This window comes from Rutidosis leptorrhynchoides, chromosome 2 (assembly GCF_046630445.1).
Source record: "Rutidosis leptorrhynchoides isolate AG116_Rl617_1_P2 chromosome 2, CSIRO_AGI_Rlap_v1, whole genome shotgun sequence".
NCBI lineage: Eukaryota > Viridiplantae > Streptophyta > Magnoliopsida > Asterales > Asteraceae > Rutidosis > Rutidosis leptorrhynchoides.
Window position 1 is genome coordinate 620,377,752 of NC_092334.1, and position 21,561 is coordinate 620,399,312.

The following is a 21,561-nucleotide window of genomic DNA, read 5'->3' on the forward strand; positions in this document are numbered from 1 at the left end:
AAAATGGAAGGGTTGAATGAGCTATTTATAGACACAAAAGCTGACAGTGATCCGTTTTGATTGCAAAGGGTGGCAAGCGTTTTAATTGAGCTGCCGTTTCAATATGCAAGCTTTATTGTGAAACAGTTGTCCCTATTTGGTAACGGGTCACCGGGTCTGGAATGGTACGCCATGGTTGATCAATAACGGATCAACATAGACGTTTTGGGCTGGTGACCCACAACTGTTAGTCGTTTCTGCTTAGATCTGGCCGTTTTGGTTACAGTGACCGGTAGTTTTGACTGTGCCTGGAGTTGTGACTTGGTTTTCACTGATTTCGCTCTAACTTATTCGTTTAAGTTCGATTTTTTTGATTCTTCCTGCATTACCGACGTAATCTCATTGTCTACAAAATGAAGCAAATAAAGGATTGTTTGTACTTAAAAGTAAAGTATTTGATTAAAAATGGGTCATATATCGATGGTAAAAACATGATTTTTGACCGATATCCGTACCTCGGCCTCTACAAAGCTTGATTGGTAGCAAAAGGTCACAAACATCAAGTTTGGATTTATTGTGATAAGACTTTTAGCCCAACTATCAATTCAACAACCATCTCGGTTCTCATCCTGCGTTCCCAACTCTGTCGAAGTATCAAAATAGACTTTGACTTTCTCAAAGTTCCACATTTTTAATTATTAATTTTTCTAATTTTTATTGATCAATATATAAATCTATACACTAAATTACTCATCCAAAATCGTGAATAAAACTACATATAGCCATATAACTACGAGTTCCCAATAGTCTCTACGGTAATACTCCCCGTCACAATTCTATTATTCCCAGACAAAAACATGCAGTTTAAGAAAAAATGACTGACATATGTACTTTTTTGTTAACATTATAGTTTTACTTCTTACGTTTTATCTATTTTTTTTTTTTTTGTCTTACATGTATAAATTAAAGGCATAAAAGAATTTTATCACATTATTTTTATATATATTTATAAAACCGAATAATTAATTTAAAAAATCTGAAAAAGAATATAGATGATAGGGAGGGGCAATAAACTAAGATGTATAGTATGTAATCTATCTACTGAGTATATAAAATTGGGAAGAACGTAACGTTTAATTTGCAAGATACGGAAGATGATTTAGATTTTGATGATGCGGCTCAAAGACTTTTTCAAGATCTTCCTTCGGGTAGCGGTGTTGTTGGTAGTACTTTGAATCCTATTGGTGTGGATGGATGTGGTTCCTCCTCAAATAAAGTTGCCGATTTTTTAGACGATGCAATGAAAGGTTTCGAACATTTGCGAGTTGAAGGTAAGGTTCTTAGTTTCTCACCCGTCCACAAATCAAGGAAGGGTACGAAAAATGTTAGAAAGGTTCATGGTGCCGAGTTAGATAAGTTTAATGTTGAGGGCATTTGATTTCTTTGTTGTAGGTTTGTCGGTTTTATCGTTTTGTGAGGTAGATGGTTTTGGAATCGTGACGGGTGGTTTGTGATTCTTCGCCCTCATTTCCTTTCTTTCTCCAGCGATTGTTGGTGTAGGTTTTTGGTTTGGGTGTTTTTTTTCTGGTTGTTCGGTTTGTTAGTGTTGTGTTTTGTTTCGATTTTGTTCGTAGGTTGCTTTGTTTATTTCTCACTTATTAATAAAGTTATTGTTATTTTTGACAAAAAAAAAAGTAAAAATATAATAATCTAACGAGTATATAAGATAAGATTTGAAGTGAACTAACGTAGAAATGTAGGAATCATAGTACCATTGTTGTACAGAAAGCACACGTTTTATCCTGTCGTTTTACGCGGTGTCCGATTTCAAACACAATTACATTTCTTTATTCAAACATGTTGTCTCGCCACCAAATATCACCAGGTCGCTAACATACGCACTATGCCCAATCACACCCCTCTGACAACTCGCCAAACACCCCTACAAAACCCACTCACAATTTCTTCCACTTTTCACATTTTCACCTGTAAAAAAATGAATCTTCAAAACATAATCACCCTCCTCCTTTTTACCGTCACCGTCATCCTTCCGGCCACCGTCATCTCCATCGGAGTCAACTACGGCACACTCGGCGACAACCTCCCTCCACCATCTCAAGTCGCCAACTTTCTCAAATCCAACACAAACATCGACCGGATCAAAATCTTTGATGTCAATCCGACCATCATCAAATCATTCGCCAACACAAACATCCTCTTAACCGTCACCGTCCCAAACGGCGACATCCCATCGTTAACCAACCCACGTAACGCACTTCGTTGGGTCGATACAAACATCAAACCATATTACCCAGCTACCAAATTTCATTACATTTGTGTAGGTACAGAAGTCCTTCACTGGGGCCCACAAAACTTGGTGGATAATTTAGTACCTGCAATGAAAGTGCTTCATGCTGCGTTAATTAAATCTGGGATTAATGATGTGAAAATATCGAGTCCACATTCGTTAGGGATATTATTGGAATCTAATCCACCCAGTAATGCTTCATTTAGACCCGGATGGGATGTTGGTAATTTGGCTCCGATGTTGGAGTTTTTGAGGAAAACCAAAAGTGGGTTTATGGTGAATCCGTACACGTATTTTGGGTATTCACCGGCGAATGCTAATTTTTGTTTGTTTAAACCAAATGCTGGTTTGTTTGATAAAGCTACCGGAAAAAGGTACGACCTTTTTGATTTTTACCAAATATAAGTAAAGTAATTGTTTCTTTAGGTGATAATTAATTGATTTGTAGCTGCAACTACCATTTTTAACTCACGTTACGGTAAAAAGCAAAAACATAATTTGTTTTCCATTTTTTGTACAAATTACCAATACCATACCAGTGATTATATGATTCTATTTAAAACAAGTTAGCTAAACTGTAGAAAATTTCAATGCCTATTTATATTTATATATTAAATTATAAAACGTCTAGATTTGATAAATCTGCAGTAATTATACATTAGATATTTGTATTGGGTATATACGGAGTATTGTCAAATTTAATGGTCAAAATATCGATATTTATAATATTTACTCCGTATAATGTATGGTCTAGTTTATGATTAAATTATTGATTTTCATTAATGATGGAAATAATTGAAGGTATACAAACCAATTTGATCAATTATTGGACGCGGTATACGTGTCAATGAAGAAGCTAGGTTACCCAGATGTTCAAATAATTGTAGCGGAAACAGGGTGGCCATCGGGTGGGGACCCACAAAATACTCACGCAAATCCGGCGAATGCGGCGGCGTATAACGGTGGTGTGATAAAAAAGGTTACTTCCGGAGTTGGTACACCTTTAATGCCCGGAAGAAAGTTCGAGACTTATATATTTTCGTTATTCAATGAGGATTCAATGAGGTCCTTCACTGGATGAGAAGAATTTTGGACTTTTTCGACCCGATTTTAGCCAAGTTTACAACATTGGCATCTTACGTGGATCACAGGTAATACTATTTTGATACTCATTGTTTTTCATTATAACTCTTTAAAGTGAACGTGTTGAATCTGAAATAACCTAAAAAACAATTACCGATACTTCCTTATTAAATTTGATCGCGTATGCATATATATGTTGATGTTGATGTTGATTTTTACGTGGAGCATTGGATGCGGGTATATCGGAAAGTTGATAAGGTGGGTGTGGGCCCGTGTGTCAGGATTTTGACTAATATGACGTGTATTTTGACTTTTCTTTGTTCGAAATTTCAAATTTGATTGATTGTTTGACTACTCCATATCTTTGACAATTGACACATGCTACACCATTCATCAGTCGACAAAAACTATATAGGTTTTTAAATGATAATTTATGTGTATTCTTTTTTTATATATTGTCTTTGTTGTTGTTTAAGGTGATCTTGAAATTGTATTGTTAGTGTAGAACAATTTGTTAAGAGGTCTCTAAAATAGTTCATACACGTCCTAAAATAAATGTCTTATTCGTGTCTTCCATACAGTTTCAGGGACATAAAAATAGTCAAATGTCGATTTTTCTCAACTTCGAAGTGAAGCACTTATTTTACGCCAAATTAAAAGGGAATGTAAATACTTATTTTGAAACGAGAAATTAAAATATAATAAATAAATAAAAATCAAATATAAAATGCTCTAGTATAAATGGGATCAAAAAGTACTACATGGGCTGGTCAGGTGTGTGATTGTCATCCATTATATTACAAATGTGATTATTTGAGTAATTGTTTATAGTTACTTTAGGCAACGGCACCAACGTTCACAAATGACCCTACATGTGACGCCAGATCACCCAGATTATTTTTTTACACTTAATGCTAGATCTCATATTTTATTGAATTATTTCACTAAACTAAACCTAGTTAGCTGGTCTAATTGTTGGCTTAATCTCACATATCATTTATCAAACATACCGTTCGAAAGTGGATCATCTTTTAAACATCTTTCACGATTGACACGTGACACATCACTGTGATATAATGAGCTTGAATGATAGCTACTCATCATTGTTTTGATCTACGCTTTTGTGGGCGAACCAGGCTCCTTCGCAATCACCAATGCTTGCTCCTTCCAATGCGCCAGTGTCATCCGTTCGTCCTCCTATTGGTAGCAGTTCAAGTGGTGGTCGTTCTCTTTCTTCAAGTTCCGCTAGCTCAAATTCTGCTTTAGCCATCGAGTCAGCTCTAGTTATCGCCTTCTTAGTGACATGGTTCTCATAAACCTCGAGTAGGGTCATGGATATATACTAGCTAGATCGAATAAATTGTCATGAATATTAAATAAATTAGAGGTCTTTTATAACACACGAGCTTAATGTTTAGAATAGTGACTTCCACTTATTATGTCATAGAATGCGATTTGAGAACATAGTATATGTACAAAGTACTAATTTTAACAATATACAATATTTGGTTGCTTTATGGATGTACTACTTAATGTTGTACACCTAGTGTTTAAAATTGCATCATTTTCATCTATCATGTTGTCCGTGGGACTGATCTCTGGGAGGACGCCAGATAGCCGGTTTTATTTTTATTATTTATTGTTTTACTTTCATTATTTAGCGTTTAATATTGCCCATAACTTAATTTTTATTGTGGTGGGTACTACAGCAAGTGCCAACAGGTCCATCACAAAAGCCATCATTACCAGCACCATCAACACAAGGCAAGAAGTGGTGCGTGGCTAAACCAGATGCCACTGTTGCTGCGCTCCAGTCTAACATAGACTATGTTTGTAGCAATGGGGCTGATTGCAGGCCCATTCAGGCTGGTGGGCCCTGCTTCGAGCCTAATAACGTGCAATCCCATGCAGCATTTATTATGAATGCTTTCTATCAGACTAATGGTCGTAACGACTTCAATTGTGATTTTGCTCACACTGGACTCGTCACCTTTACTGATCCAAGTAAGTTTCATTTAACCTCCAACTGATTTATTTGGTTATATTTACAAATCATATTTCATATTTAATATCTATATTTATTTATGTTTATGAATGGCCCATAGAAGAAAATCAATTCACACAACCAAACGAACTTTTTTCCATGAATGAATATATACATATTGTCAACCCCTGAACTTGAAAGGGGCCGTTCAAAAAAAACTTACTCCGTATATCATTAGGCCAATGACCTTTTCGCCCTTTGGTATTGACAAACGATTTTAACAAGTCTGATTTAAATTCTTATAGGTAACGGCTCGTGTAAGTATCTGTCTTAAGCTAGGAAGAAGATGTTGACTGTATGACGTAGGTAAAAAAAGGTTGGATTTGTGTTGGTTGAGGTTGTGATTGTTTATTCTTTTGCTGTAACTTTTAATCATCTACGGAACTTAAGTTATGTAATTTTCCCAATATTATTAGTCTAAATAAATCTTCAGGTTAGTTATTATATTTCCTTAATATTGAGTGATCTAAAAATTTCAAAAACAGCCTTTGCATCACATGATGATTGTTTGAAATGCAATTCACTTTAGAAACTTGACATCTTTATCTTGTAATATAAAATAATTAAAATTAAACATAGTGACTTCTCTTTTATCAAAGGGACAGAAGACAATAGGAATGTTTCTATAAAGATGTGCTTTTTAAAATTGTTTCATAGAAATGGTGGAAAAATAATAATCTTGTGTTTAAAAAAACGGATTTTCGCAAATTTGTATGCGGACCTTTGACGCTAGTGTCAGCCTTAAGTACAATAATAACCCTTCAACTTCAGCTAACATTATATATAAACCCTTTACATTTTGACTTTACCACTTTGATCTTCGTCTTGCTTCATGCCATTGTCGTAATCTCTTTGCTCATCTTGTCCGCAAATCTTTATTAACATTGTCGTATCACCGGTAAGCACAATATTTTCGAGTATCAATACATATCCTTCCTAGTATTCACATCCATACTTCACGGTAGAAATATATGTAGGATTAATGTGCAAGGTACAACATATAACTATATGGCTAAATTTATTTGAGCCTTCGGGGTCACACACATATACACCTAGACGTCAAATGAAATATATATATATGATGTATATATATATTACTCAAGTAACGAAACAAGTTAAAATAATTAATTATGAATTGATTAATCAATATGAATTAATTATTAATTAAATTAGAGATTTAATATCTTAATCGATAAAATCATACTCCATATCCTATTTGTTTTTAAAATGCAACATGACCATCTAGAGATAATATAACATATATGTATTTATTACTTTCTGCCTATTGCACTTGTTTTAGTCACAAAAAGAAAGAAACTTCTTGAGTGGGTGTGCACTTGTAAAGAAAAAGAATAAGAAATAATTATTTATACGCATTTTCTTTCTTCACTTTTTTAGAGAGTCAGTTTATTAAGCATTATATATATTGAGCTAGAGTTGAGAGTTGCAAACTACTGAAAAGAACTTAAAAGGAATTCTTTCATGTTTACGCACGAATACCAAAAACAGTCCATGTTCTCTTAGGAGAACAAACATAAAACATATCGGGAGTATTATTAATTACTTCACTCAATTAATCAAGGGTTGATTAATTTGTTACTTGGGTATTGGACTAGCATCCATTGGCGGTCGTTTGAAGTGTAGTGTGGACTATTCAAAGAGACGGTCATACCTTTGATCGTATGTTTCTCTCTGTTCATCAGTTTCTTCAAGAAAGGTATATCGTTAACTCACTTTGTGAATTTATATATTTTGACAATTATTAGTGGTGTAATTGGATCTAATGGAACCGTTAATCGTGTGTATGTTTTGTAATGTAAAATAAGTTTATTTTAACTATCCGCTGCGTTAATCTCCGTTAATCTCATTGAAAAGTACACACGGTTTTCCATCAGTGGTATCCGAGCCGCTTTTACACCATTTTAATTGTCACGTGATTTTCTCAGATCTAGTTTTGTGAGATGGTAAAAAGTAAATTTTTTTTTTTTTATAATTTCAACATGTTTGTTTTAAATTAAATCTCATGACGCACAAATAAGATCTGAAAAATATCACTGTTATAAATTTTGAATTTATTTATTATGGCTTGAATAATTATTGTTTATTTCATTCCATGGTTGTACACATGCATTGTAACCATGGACAAGCCATATGTAGTTTTTAATAATGTAGTTATTAGAATTGTGATTGCACACATAGCCCATAATGCCCCGGCCTATGTATGATTGTTGTGATTGTTGATTACAGCAATATTGTGTCATGTTGATTATTTGTATTATAAGGCCATTTTGAAGCCAAAATTGTATTATATTTATTTTCCATTTTCATAGTATTGTATTTAAGTTTATTTCAATTTGTAAAAGTACTAGTTTAGTTGTATTTTCAAATTTAAATAAATGTAACAAGATGAAGATTGAAGAAAAAATACAACATGCTTTTGGCTTAGAAGATGGCGAACAGGTCAAGTTGACAACAATGGCGTTTGTCAAGTTTTCACTTGATTCTTGAATCAAGTGGGAGCTACGATATTACCCTTAGTTTGACCTCTTGATCCCATGTCGGCTCATGGGATCAAGCATAGGATTTTTGGGCTAGGCTATGTGTGTGTGATGCATGGTATGTTTGTGTTTTATTTTTACGCATTTATATTTAATTGTTGATTATAATATATGCTAAATGTTTTTTTGATGAAAACATCAAATAAAACTAGTAACGAGTTTCAAAGGTTAAAATTGATGATTTTAAAAAGTTAAACTCTAACGAGTTTAAAGTTAAATATTTTTTGAAACTCAAATAATATATATGAGCAACATCTTTTAAAAAATGTTTTAAAATGATACACAGTGTGTATTTGTTATTTATTTTTATATAAAATAAAATAACAAACTTGACGCATAAACACGATCGACATATATAAAATTGGTTAAAATGTTTTTTAACAAATTGTAGCGAATCTTGTGTGCATGCATTATTCGTTAACACAAACATTTTTAAAATACCCGTCAAATTTAAGTCATGCCATCCAATGAGCTTGCAAACACTCCTCGTTATTTTTTGATTACGGTGAGACCTAATCGAATTATAGCCACGAGGTGAATTTTCAGTTACGAGTGAGACTAGGCTGAATTTCCACTGTTTCCAAATTGGACGACTTAATCGTATTCACGGTGAGACCTGAGATCGAGGCAAGGATGGGACAAATATGCCAATAGATAATAGTGGTTTGTTAGACTACACATATCTCAGGGTCCCATAAAGATCTAAGAGTTGCATCAGTGATGCAATTGGTACTCGCTACCTACCAGTAGACTCTATAACTGCTAGCTGATCAACAGATGTAGTTATGGAACCTCTATGTGGATCTTAGGCTTTCGTAAATTAATTGTTTTTAAATATATTAAAACTTGGGTAATTAATTTATTAAAGTACAATATCGAAAATACTAAAATTGAATCTTGTTCTCTTGTAGATGTCAAACAATCAAAACGTAAACCAAATCAACCTCCGTTCTTTGTTGGAGAAGGAGAAACTTAATGGTTCAAACTTTCTCGATAGGCACCGCAACCTGAGAATTGTTCTCAAATTTGAAGGGAAGTTGAACAAAATTGAAGAACCCTTACCCGAAGCTCCTCCTGAGACAGCTACTGCTGCTCAAAAGAATGCTTATCAGAAGTTGTTTGATGAGCAAGAGAAGATAGCTTTAATCATGCTTGCTAGTATGACTTCTGACCTCCAAAAGGAAATGGAAGATCGTACAGCATATGATATGATGACTGAGCTGAAAAATATGTTTCAGAAACAGGCTAGTCAAGAGTTATATGAAACTTATAAGCTTCTTCAAACATGCAAAATGGAGGAGGGTCAATCAGTGAGTTCTCATGTCTTAAAAATGAAAAGCTACATTGACCGATTGGAAAAACTTGGAACTACCTTGCCGCCTAACTTGGCCGTGAACACGGTTTTGGTTTCACTACCAAAATCGTATCACCAATTTGTGATGAATTACAATATGCAAGGTTGGGAGAAATCTCTGGCAGAGGTGCACTCGATGCTCAAAACTGCTGAACAGGATATTCCATATAAGGTTTCCAATCCAGGTGTCCTTATGATTAGGGAAGGTAGAGTGAGAAAGAATAAGCCAAAAACTTGGGGAAAAGGAAAAGGCAAGTCAATTGCTAAGAAAAAGATTCCACCACCTCCCAAGAAAGAAAACCCAGCGAAAGACGCCGAATGTTTCCACTGTGGAAAAGTTGGCCACTGGAGGAGGAACTGTCCTTCCTACCTATCTGAGTTGAGAAAAGGCAAAGCTGGCCAGACTAGCAAATCAGGTATATTTCATATACAGTTATATACTTTTTCTAGTGATTCCTGAATTTTTGATACTGGTTGTGGTACTCACATCTGTAACAATATGCAGGGAATGAGAAGAAGTAAGAGACTGAAGAACAACACACTAGACTTAAGAGTGGGCAATGGGGCTCGAGCTGCAGTCGAAGCTATTGGCACCTATGAGCTTACTCTACCTAGTGGTCTTATTGTTTTGTTGGAACAATGTCATTATGCTCCTAGTATTACGAGCAATGTAATTTCAGTTTCTCTTTTGAAAAATGTTGGTTTTGAACTTACATTTACGCACTTTGGTATTTCAGTTTCTAAGAATAATGTATTTTATTTTAATGCTATTCCACGTGATGGTATTTTTGAAATTGATATGCATGGTGTAATTTCAAATAATAATTCTGTATATACATGTACTGCCAAACGAGTCAAGAAAGACTTGAATAATACCTATCTATGGCATTGTCGTCTTGGTCATATAAACAAACAACGCATTTCAAAACTCCAATCTGATGGGATTTTGGAATCAACTGGCTCTGAGTCATTTGATGTATGCGAGTCATGTTTATGTGGAAAGATGACAAAGGCTCCTTTCTCCTGTTTAGGTGAAAGAGCTAAAGATCTTTTAGGACTAATACATAATGATGTATGTGGCCCTTTTAGAACTATGTCTAGAAATGGTGAAACATACTTCGTTACATTTACTGATGATTATAGTAGATATGGTTATGTTTACTTGCTGAAACATAAACATGAAGTTTTTGAAACGTTCAAAATCTTCCAAAATGAAGTAGAGAATCAACTTGGAAAGACCATTAAAGCCCTTCGTTCTGATCGGGGAGGGGAATATATGAGTCAAGAGTTTTTGGACCACCTGAAGAATTGTGGGATTGTCTCACAATTCACTCCACCTTATACACCACAGCACAATGGTGTGTCGGAGCGGAGGAATCGAACTTTACTTGATATGGTTCGATCTATGATGAGTCTAACTACTCTACCGATGTCTTTTTGGGGTTATGCATTAGAGTCTGCTGCACGCATACTCAATATGGTTCCAACCAAGAAGGTAGATAAGACACCATATGAGTTATGGCATGGAAAGAGTCCTAAGTTATCTTATTTGAAAGTCTGGGGTTGTGAAGCGTATGTGAAACGTGACACTTCAAACAAGTTAGAACCCAGAGGTATCAAATGTCACTTTGTGGGATACCCAAAAGAAACAATGGGTTACTACTTTTACTACCAAGCTGAAAACAAAGTGTTTATTGCTCGGTTTGCTGAATTCTTTGAAAGAGATCTTCTCTTACAAGAAGTCAGTGGGAGTAAAGTAGATCTTGAAGAAATTCAAGAATCACAAGGTAACATACCTTTTGAAGGCACTAGTTATCCACACGTTGAAGCTGAGCACATTGTTGATGAGCCAGAACGTGTTGCACCTATAATTCGTAGATCTAGTAGAACTCCTCATCGACCTGAGAAGTTAAATCTTCTGATTAATTTAGATGAATCTCATCTAGGGGATTATGATGAACCCTCTAGCTACCGTGAGGCCATATCAGGTTTAGAATCTGAAAAATGGGGAGATGCTATGAATACAGAGATGCAGTCCATGAAAGAAAATCAAGTATGGGACTTGATTGATCTTCCACCCAATTGTAAACCAGTTGGGTGTAAATGGGTCTACAAGAAGAAGGCTGACATGGACGGTAATGTAAACACTTTTAAGGCTCGATTGGTGGCAAAAGGTTATACTCAAACTCAAGGAATTGATTATGAGGAAACTTATTCACCAGTCGCGAGCATTAAGTCAATTAGGATACTTATTGCCATAGCAGCTTTTCATAATTATGAAATATGGCAAATGGATGTGAAAACCGCTTTCCTAAATGGCGACCTAAGTGAGGACGTATATATGGTTCAGCCGGAAGGGTTTATAAATCCAAAGCATCCTAATAAAGTATGCAAGCTTCTAAAATCCATTTATGGATTAAAGCAAGCATCCAGGAGCTGGAATCTTAAGTTTGATCAGAAAATCAAAGAGTTTGGTTTTTCTCAAAACCAAGATGAGCCCTGTGTTTACATTAGAGCTAGTGGGAGCAAAGTTGTCTTCTTAATCTTGTATGTTGATGACATACTACTTATTGGAAATGACATTCCAACTTTGCAAGATGTCAAATCTTGGCTTGGAAAATATTTTGCCATGAAAGATCTTGGAGAAGCTAAGTATATTTTAGGAATCAGGATCTATAGAAATAGATCCAAAAGGCTTATTGGTTTGAGTCAAAGTACATACATTGACAAAATCTTACGAAGATTTAACATGCAAAACTCCAAGCGCGGAGCATTGCCCATGCAAAAGGGCATAACCTTGAGCAAGTCTCAAAGTCCTATCACACCTGATGAGATAAGACGAATGAAATGTGTTCCTTATGCTTCGGCTATAGGATCCATTATGTATGCTATGTTATGTACTAGACCTGATGTCTCGTTAGCTTTGAGTTTGACGAGTCGTTATCAACAGAATCCAGGTGAAGAACATTGGATTGCTGTTATGAGCATTCTTAAGTTTTTGCGGAGAACTAAAGATATGTTCTTGGTTTACGGTGGTTTGGAAGAAGAGTTGAGTATTAGATGTTATACAGATGCTAGCTTCCAAACTGATCGAGATGATTCCCGATCCCTGTCAGGGTATGTCTTTGTCATGAATGGCGGGGCAGTTGATTGGAGAAGCTCAAAGCAGACCACAGTTGCACAGTCTACAACGGAAGCAGAATACATTGCTGCCTCAGAAGCTGCTCAAGAAGCTGTCTGGATTAGGAAGTTTATTGCTGAACTCGGAGTAGTTCCCAGTATTGAATCCCCTATGGAAATGTACTGTGATAATTCAAGTGCTATTATACTTGCGAAAGAATCACGTGTACGTAAAGGTAGCAGACACATTCTTCGAAAGTTTGACTACATTCAAGAAGTCGTTGAGAGGAATGATATTAGTATTCTTAAGGTTCATACAGATGATAATGTGGCTGACCCGTTCACGAAGCCCATAACACACAACAAGCATGATGATCATGCTAGTAGTATTGTACTTCGTTATGCTGCTGATCTTTTTAATTTGTAATTTAGTATTTGGATATTTTTGGAACATTAAACAGTTTTATCATAATGAATTGATATATTGATGGTATGATCATTTTCATTTATATCACTATGTTCTATATTAGCATGTTTAATCCATGAGTAATTGTTGATTATTCAAAATCTCCATAATCGATCATGTTATGGGAATAACATGAATTAAGATTAATATGAAGTTTTGGTTTATATTTATTGATGATATATAGTTAACTTGTAGAGACCAAAATTCATATGTATTCATTGATGATGAATATTGGAATGACCCAACCGAGATATCACTACATGGATGGTTGTCAGTAGTGAATCTTTTAGTGATTATGTTTTTATGTCCTTAGACTTGAGATGCACGCCGGTTTTGATGTGTGAAATATTGTACTTTGATATGGTTAAATGCTGTCCTGAATAAGGCTGTAATAAAGGCCATTATTGGGTATAATGTAAAGCTCGTGAGAGACACGTGTATGCAATATAGGATTTGTTCCTCCAAAATGTTTGGAGTTAGATACTTTTGAGCTCCTCGATGAATGAATAAGATATTTGTGTGGCCGCACCCAGATGTAATTAAGATGATACTTAATTAATTTGGTGATCTAATTCAGTTCTAAGATCGAGAAATAAAATTGTTAAATGAATGAGAATGACCGATGATCCATATCTCAAGTTTAACTAAAGTATCTGAAACAAAAGGACGAATGACATTTAACACTTACTATAAGCAGTTCTGAGAAACTATCCTCACGTGAATTTAGGGACAATGGCGTGTTGCTAGACGCCATCCATTGTTTGTATAGTTACCTGGGGTTGTACCAAGCACAAGTGGGAGTCTGTAGGATTAATGTGCAAGGTACAACATATAACTATATGGCTAAATTTATTTGAGCCTTCGGGGCCACACACATATACACCTAGACGTCAAATGAAATATATATATATGATGTATATATATATTACTCAAGTAACGAAACAAGTTAAAATAATTAATAATGAATTGATTAATCAATATGAATTAATTATTAATTAAATTAGAGATTTAATATCTTAATCGATAAAATCATACTCCATATCCTATTTGTTTTTAAAATGCAACATGACCATCTAGAGATAATATAACATATATGTATTTATTACTTTCTGCCTATTGCACTTGTTTTAGTCACAAAAAGAAAGAAACTTCTTGAGTGGGTGTGCACTTGTAAAGAAAAAGAATAAGAAATAATTATTTATACGCATTTTCTTTCTTCACTTTTTTAGAGAGTCAGTTTATTAAGCATTATATATATTGAGCTAGAGTTGAGAGTTGCAAACTACTGAAAAGAACTTAAAAGGAATTCTTTCATGTTTACGCACGAATACCAAAAACAGTCCATGTTCTCTTAGGAGAACAAACATAAAACATATCGGGAGTATTATTAATTACTTCACTCAATTAATCAAGGGTTGATTAATTTGTTACTTGGGTATTGGACTAGCATCCATTGGCGGTCGTTTGAAGTGTAGTGTGGACTATCCAAAGAGACGGTCATACCTTTGATCGTAGGTTTCTCTCTGTTCATCAGTTTCTTTAAGAAAGGTATATCGTTAACTCACTTTGTGAATTTATATATTTTGACAATTATTAGTGGTGTAATTGGATCTAATGGAACCGTTAATCGTGTGTATGTTTTGTAATGTAAAATAAGTTTATTTTAACTATCCGCTGCGTTAATCTCCGTTAATCTCATTGAAAAGTACACACGGTTTTCCATCAATATATGTACCATCGAAATTTGGCTTGAGTGGTATGGGATGGAGATTCAACTTGAGGTATTGCTAATCCAGGTTCAATTCTCACTCCAAGCAGCAAGTTTCTAACCTTTAATGGTACCGCTAACATCAATGAGATTCGAAAAGGTCTCTGGAAGGGGTTTTCCAAGATTCGTAGGTACTGTCATTCGCATCTGAGGTGTCATTCGCATTTCCAAAAACTCCATCTTGATTCTGTTCATGTCGAACACATTACAGTACTGTTCACATACTTTTGCATAAAACTGCTCCCAGGTGATCATTCTAACCTGTTCTGGAGGAACACTAGCTATCACAGAATCCCACCACACCATTGCTCTATCTTTCAACAATCTACTAGCATAAGTTACTTTCAATTCTGGCTCACACTGACATGCTTCGAATGCCTTTTCAACCTCCCGTAATCAGTTGAGAGTTGTGGTTGGGTTAGAACTTCCTGAGTAAGGAGAAGGTCTACGATCTTGGAATTGTTTAAAGGTACATATTTTTGGTGACTGGTATTGTTGTTGGAATTGCTGTTGTGGAAATGATTGTTGATATATGGGTGACTGGACTTGGTTCATCATCATTGGATTTGGGTACTGGTAGTTAAACTGTGGTGGCGTGATGTACTGAGGGAATTTATTCTGTAATGGGTATTGGTACTGGTTCTGGTGTCTTTTCCATCTGTGCTACAAAACACTCGCACAAAAACTTAGTGGATAACTGTTAGTTTACTAAACACTAACATGCACAACATCCTACATTCACTTAGCCCCACCCCACAGACATGTTTGACTTAACTAGGGGTTTAGAAACAATTACGCGCACGTACTTGCTGCTAAACCACGCTCTGATACCAACTTGTAACACCCTGAATTTTTTATTATTCACGGTGGAAGTATATACATAATTACCAAAATAAACATAGTTAACGTTTACAAACCAAAGTTAACAAATCAACTTAGTTAACATTATTACATCATTCCAAAACGATGATGTTACGTGAAAACAGTACTAGATAAGAAAACATCAGAATAAGCTCATAGTCAAACATGTCTTCAACCTGTCCGCAACACCCTTCTAACCAACAGTACCTAAACTTGCAATGGGTGAAAATGTGGGGAAATTAGCACAACTGCTAAGTGAATGGATGCTATCTAACAGACCAAGCATAAGCAACTGAACATTCAAGGGTCACAGATATGCTAACGTCCTGAACTAGCATATAACTACAACTGACAATATGAGGATCGACGGCTTGTAAGAGCACACGACTTAGCTGATCAGACTACAGTCTACCGATAGTACGCTTTACTTAATCCACTGCATAACCGTCCAGACGCAACACATGCGTCTATCTATGCTATACTGGGCAATCAGTAACATCATGACCCGACCAGGCTACCACGGTCGACCTCACACAAACCCTACCTTGCCGCCTCGGTGGGTTCCCAACCTTGCCTCCTCGGTTGGTGTCCAAATAACAGTGCGCACATAAGATCACAGATAATCAGTCATGCAATCGTCCTAACTAGCATGGCAATATCTAACTACACATGGTATTCATACAGAGTTTGAACATAATAACAAAGAGTCTGAACAAGTAGCGTGTCAGTTATTTAATACTCTATCCGGAGATAGACCCACTCAACGAATACCAGCAATTAGCTCAGATAATCTATCACTGAGCTGCTTCCTTATCCTTATCACCTGAACATAAGGAAAATCAAATTAGTTTCTGCCTGTTAACACAAAATAGCACAATACAGTAAATCAGTATCAAAAGCGCCGCTAAAAAGTCTACTCAACACTTATGCATTTTCAGAATTTACATTCTGATTAACATAAATCACGCGGACAGTATAACCGCTAGACATCAACACTTAATAAAATTTTCACTGCCTAAGTCCATCGGCCGACTGACCAGGACAATCGGCCGACCGTCGCCACATCATCGGGCGAGGGTCTCTTCCACCGACCAAACGTCTAATGAAATTTCATTATCCGAAGGACTTCCACCATCGGTCGATGGTCAATGACTATCGGCCGGTTGTCAGCTACCATCGGTCGATGGTCAAAGACCATCGGCCGTAGGTAGTTCATCAGCTACAGTAGCAGCAAAGTGACGAGTTTCAACCCAAAATCACCAAATCTCGATTTTGAACACGTTTTTGACCTCAAAACTGAACACATCTTGTACACTAAACCTTTTAAGACATAAACCCACAACATTCAAGCACAAACAACTATGAATTGTATTAATTTTGACATCAAACCCCACTTTTATAAAATTTAACCAAAACACCCATTTTGACATTGATTTGATAACGAAATTAAACAAACTTTACCTTGTTAGAATCACAACAACACAAGGAACGATTGGACACTAAAATCAAGCTTTAATTCGAGATCAAATGATTTAGGGTTGTTTGAGATGGTGAAGATAAAGTTGGGAGTGAGAGGAAGGTTCAAGAAACAAATGAGAGGAATTAGTTGATCATACACTTATTTTGGGGTTAAAACCCCATACCCCACAACACACAGGTATTTACCAGTTATCTGATATCTTTCGTACTTAATTTGATAACCCTAACAGAGTCCAAATTAACTAAACGAACCTGTTCTGTGACCCTTGTCACAAACCGGTTTTAATCAAATAATAAAATAACATAAATTATACAACTCAAATAAAAGTATAATTAACCCTACAATTATGCCTAAGGGCAAAAAGATCATCTTACATCTATGCCCGATCTGAGGATGTTACATACCCTGTTACTACACTGTTTTGGCGTGTGAGGGGCGATTGTCTCTCGGGTTGTGAAGGGTACTCGACTCGTGCATCTACTGGGCCTTTTTGTGGGTCGTTTCAATTGTTATCAGAGCCATAGCCTCTCGGGATGTGATGAACACTCAACTCATGCATCTCCTTGGTATCCTCACAAGGTGTGATGAGCACATCGCTCGTGTATCTCTTAGATATGGATCATATGTATGATTATGTTTTAGTCTGAAGAGGACGTCAAGAATCTAATTGGAGGAGTTTGTAACATCTCATTCCACATCAGATAGAGAAAGAATGTATTGCATAGTTATAAATTTAAAGTTGTGGCTAACTAATATCTTTCACCATGGTTTTTAAATGAAACCTGGAGATACATGGTTAATCGATCTACTACTTTAGCATCGATCTACTACTTTAGCTTGTGAGAGACGATTGTCTTTCAGATTGTGACAGACACTCGACTAGTGCATCTCTTAGGCTGCTTTAAGGGTCATTTCACATTTACCCCAGTACATTAAAGGTAGCTTGCTAATGAACTAAAATAGAGAATTACATGTAACTATCCATGAACATGTACTCATATCCTTATTTTAGTGGAAACTTCAACTCCCTTTCTCAAACTAAACTTAGTCGACAATGATGAAGTCAGTCACTAACAAACCAGTTAGCCTTGAAACTTGCTACCGCTACTGGATCACCTACTTCAACTGGGCTGTTGCGAATCGAGCTACACCTTAGGCCTCAAGATTACCAAACAACCACTAAGCACCTGAAATATTTGTAGGATTAATGTGCAAGGTACAACATATAACTATATGGCTAAATTTATTTGAGCCTTCGGGGTCACACACATATACACCTAGACGTCAAATGATGTATATATGATGTATATATATTACTCAAGTAACGAAATAAACTAATACACTTAGTTTTAATTAATTAGTTAATTGGTTAATTAATTAATTAATCATGATGATTTTGGAATCTGATTTTCAAAGATATATGTATACAATATTTATGTTAGTGGATGAAATCATGGAAATTATTTATACCTAACAAATATATTAATATATATTTGGTGTTTGGTTTTACAAGTCGACAAAGCAAAAGCAAAAGTGAGTTTGATTACAATATTTCCACTACTACTATTTCCACTACATTGTGCTAGTTTAATTCTTAAACTAGAGATATAAAAGAAAGGGACAACCAAACTTGAAAAATACAATTCCTTTTGCTTTCTGTGCCGCAAGTAAAAGGAAATCACAAACTCATTCTTTTCAATAAGAAGAAAAATTGATAAGCTCCGTATTCTTATTTCACTCAATTAATCAAGAGTTGATTAATTTGTTACTTGGGATTTGGACTAGCATCCGTTGACAGTCATTTAAAGTGTAGTGTGGACTATCCAAAGAGACGGTCATACTTTTGATCGTGAGTTTCTCTCCATCAACCCAGTTCTACAAGAAAGGTATAACGTTTACTCACTTTGTGAATTTATATTTTTTGACAATTATTAGTGGTGTAATTGGATCTTGTTTGGAACCGTGAATCGTGTGCATGTTTTGTAATGTAGATTATATTTAATTTTAACTGTCCGCTGCTTTATCTGATATGAAAAGTACACACGGTTTTCCATCAGTGGTATCCGAGCCGCTTTTACACCATTTTAATTGTTACGTAATTTTCTCAGATCTAGTTTTGTTGTGAATTGGTAAAAAGTAACAAACTTTTTATTTATAATTTCAACATGTTTGTTTTAAATTAAACCTCATGAGGCACAAATAAGATCTGAAAAATATCACTGTTATAAATTTTGAATTTATTATGGCTTGAATAATTGTTGTTTATTTCATTCCATGGTTGTATACATGCATTGTAACCATGGACAAGCCATATGCACTTGTTAATAATGTAGTTATTAGAATTGTGATTGCACACATAGCCCATAATGCCCCGACCTATGTATGATTGTTGTGATTGTTGATTACGGCAATATTATGTCATGTTGATTATTTGTATTATTAGAATGACCATTTTGAAGCCAAAGTTGTATTATATTTATTTCTCATTTTCATAGTATTGTATTTAAATTTATTTCAATTTGTAAAAGTACTAGTTTAGTTGTATTTTCAAATTTAAATAAATGTAACAAGATGAAGATTGAAGATAAAATACAACATGCTTTTGGTTTAGAAGATGGCGAACAGGTCAAGTTGACAACGATGGCGTTTGTCAAATTTTCACTTGATTCTTGAATCAAGTGGTAGCTACGATATTACCCTTAGTTTGACCTCTTGATCCCATGTCGGCTCATGAAATCGAGCATAGAATTTTTGGGCTAGGCTATGTGTGTGTGATGCATGATATGGTTGTGTTTTATTTTTGCATTATACATAATTGTTGATTAGAATATATGCTAAATGTTTTTTGATGAAAACATCAAATAAAACCGGTAACAGTTTCAATGATTAAAATAGATGATTTTAAAAAGTTAAACTCTAACGAATTTAAAGTTAAATGATTTTTGAAACACAAATTATATATGATCGAAATCTTTTAAATTTTTTTTAAAACGATACACATTTGTGTATTTGTTACTTTTATATATAAAATAAAATAACAAACTAGACGCATAAACACGATCGACATATATAAAATTGGTTAAAATGATTTTTAACAAATAGTGTAGCGAATCTTGTGCATGCATTATTCGTTAACACAAACATTTTTAAAATACCCGTCAAATTTAAGTCATGCCATCCAATGAGCTTGCAAACACTCCTCGTTATTTTTTGGTTACGGTGAGACCTAATCGAATTATAGCCATGAGGTGGATTTTCAGTTACGAGTGAGACTAGGCTGAATTTCCACTATTTTCAAATTGAACGACTTAATCGTATTCAAGGTGAGACCTGAGTTCGAGGCAAAGATGGGACAAACATGCCAGTAGATAATAGTGGTTTGTTGAACTACACATATTTCTAGGCCCCATAATGATCTAAGAGTTGCACTTGTGATGCAATTGGTAACCGCTACCTACTAATAGACTCTATAACTACTAGCTGATCAACAGGTGTAGTTATGGAACCTCTATGTGGATCTTAGGCTTTCGTAAATTAATTGTTTTCAAATATATTAAAACCTGGGTAGTTAATTTATTAAAGTAAAATATCGAAAATACTAAAATTGAATCTTGTTCTTTTGTAGATGTCAAACAATCAAAACGTAAACCAAAACAACCTCCGTTCTTTGTTGGAGAAGGAGAAACTCAATGGTTCAAACTTCCTCGATTGGTACCGCAACCTGAGAATTGTTCTCAAATTTGAAGGGAAGTTGAACAAAATTGAAGAACCCTTACCCGAAGCTCCTCCTGAGACAGCTACTGCTGCTCAAAAGAATGCTTATCAGAAGTTGTTTGATGAGCAAGAGAAGATAGCTTTAATCATGCTTGCTAGTATGACTTCTGATCTCCAAAAGGAAATGGAAGATCGTACAGCATATGATATGATGACTGAGCTGAAAAATATGTTTCAGAAACAGGCTAGTCAAGAGTTATATGAAACTTATAAGCTTCTTCAAACATGCAAAATGGAGGAGGGTCAATCAGAGAGCTCTCATGTCTTAAAAATGAAAAGCTACATTGACCGATTGGAAAAACTTGGAACTACCTTGCCGCCTAACTTGGCTGTGAACACAGTTTTGGTTTCACTACCAAAATCGTATCACCAATTTGTGATGAATTACAATATGCAAGGTTGGGAGAAATCTCTGGCAGAGGTGCACTCGATGCTCAAAACTGCTGAACAGGATATTCCATATAAGGTTTCCAATCCAGGTGTCCTGATGATTAGGATGGTAAGGTGAGAAAGAATAAGCCGAAAACTTGGGGAAAAGGAAAAGGCAAGTCAATTGCTAAGAAAAAGATTCCACCACCTCCCAAGAAAGAAAACCCAGCGAAAGACGCCGAATGTTTCCACTGTGGAAAAGTTGGTCATTGGAGGAGGAACCGTCCTTCCTACCTATCCGAGTTGAGAAAAGGCAAAGCTAGCCAGACCAGCAAATCAGGTATATTTCATATACAGTTATATACTTTTTCTAGTGATTCCTGGATTTTTGATACTG

General features: G+C 35.3%; 1 protein-coding gene and 1 pseudogene across 1 annotated transcript; both read left to right on the plus strand.

The window, feature by feature from the left end:
* The first annotated feature begins 1,842 nt into the window (after nt 1–1,842).
* LOC139893546 (glucan endo-1,3-beta-glucosidase-like) lies at nt 1,843–5,898 on the plus strand (annotated as a pseudogene).
* A 3,088-nt stretch (nt 5,899–8,986) lies between these two features.
* On the plus strand, nt 8,987–10,118 carry LOC139893547 (uncharacterized). Its single transcript, XM_071876718.1, has 2 exons — nt 8,987–9,742; nt 9,832–10,118. Exons 1-2 carry the CDS (start codon nt 9,121–9,123, stop codon nt 9,846–9,848), a joined length of 639 nt encoding a protein of 212 aa, XP_071732819.1. The 5' UTR covers nt 8,987–9,120; the 3' UTR covers nt 9,849–10,118.
* Nucleotides 10,119–21,561: the final 11,443 nt, after the last annotated feature.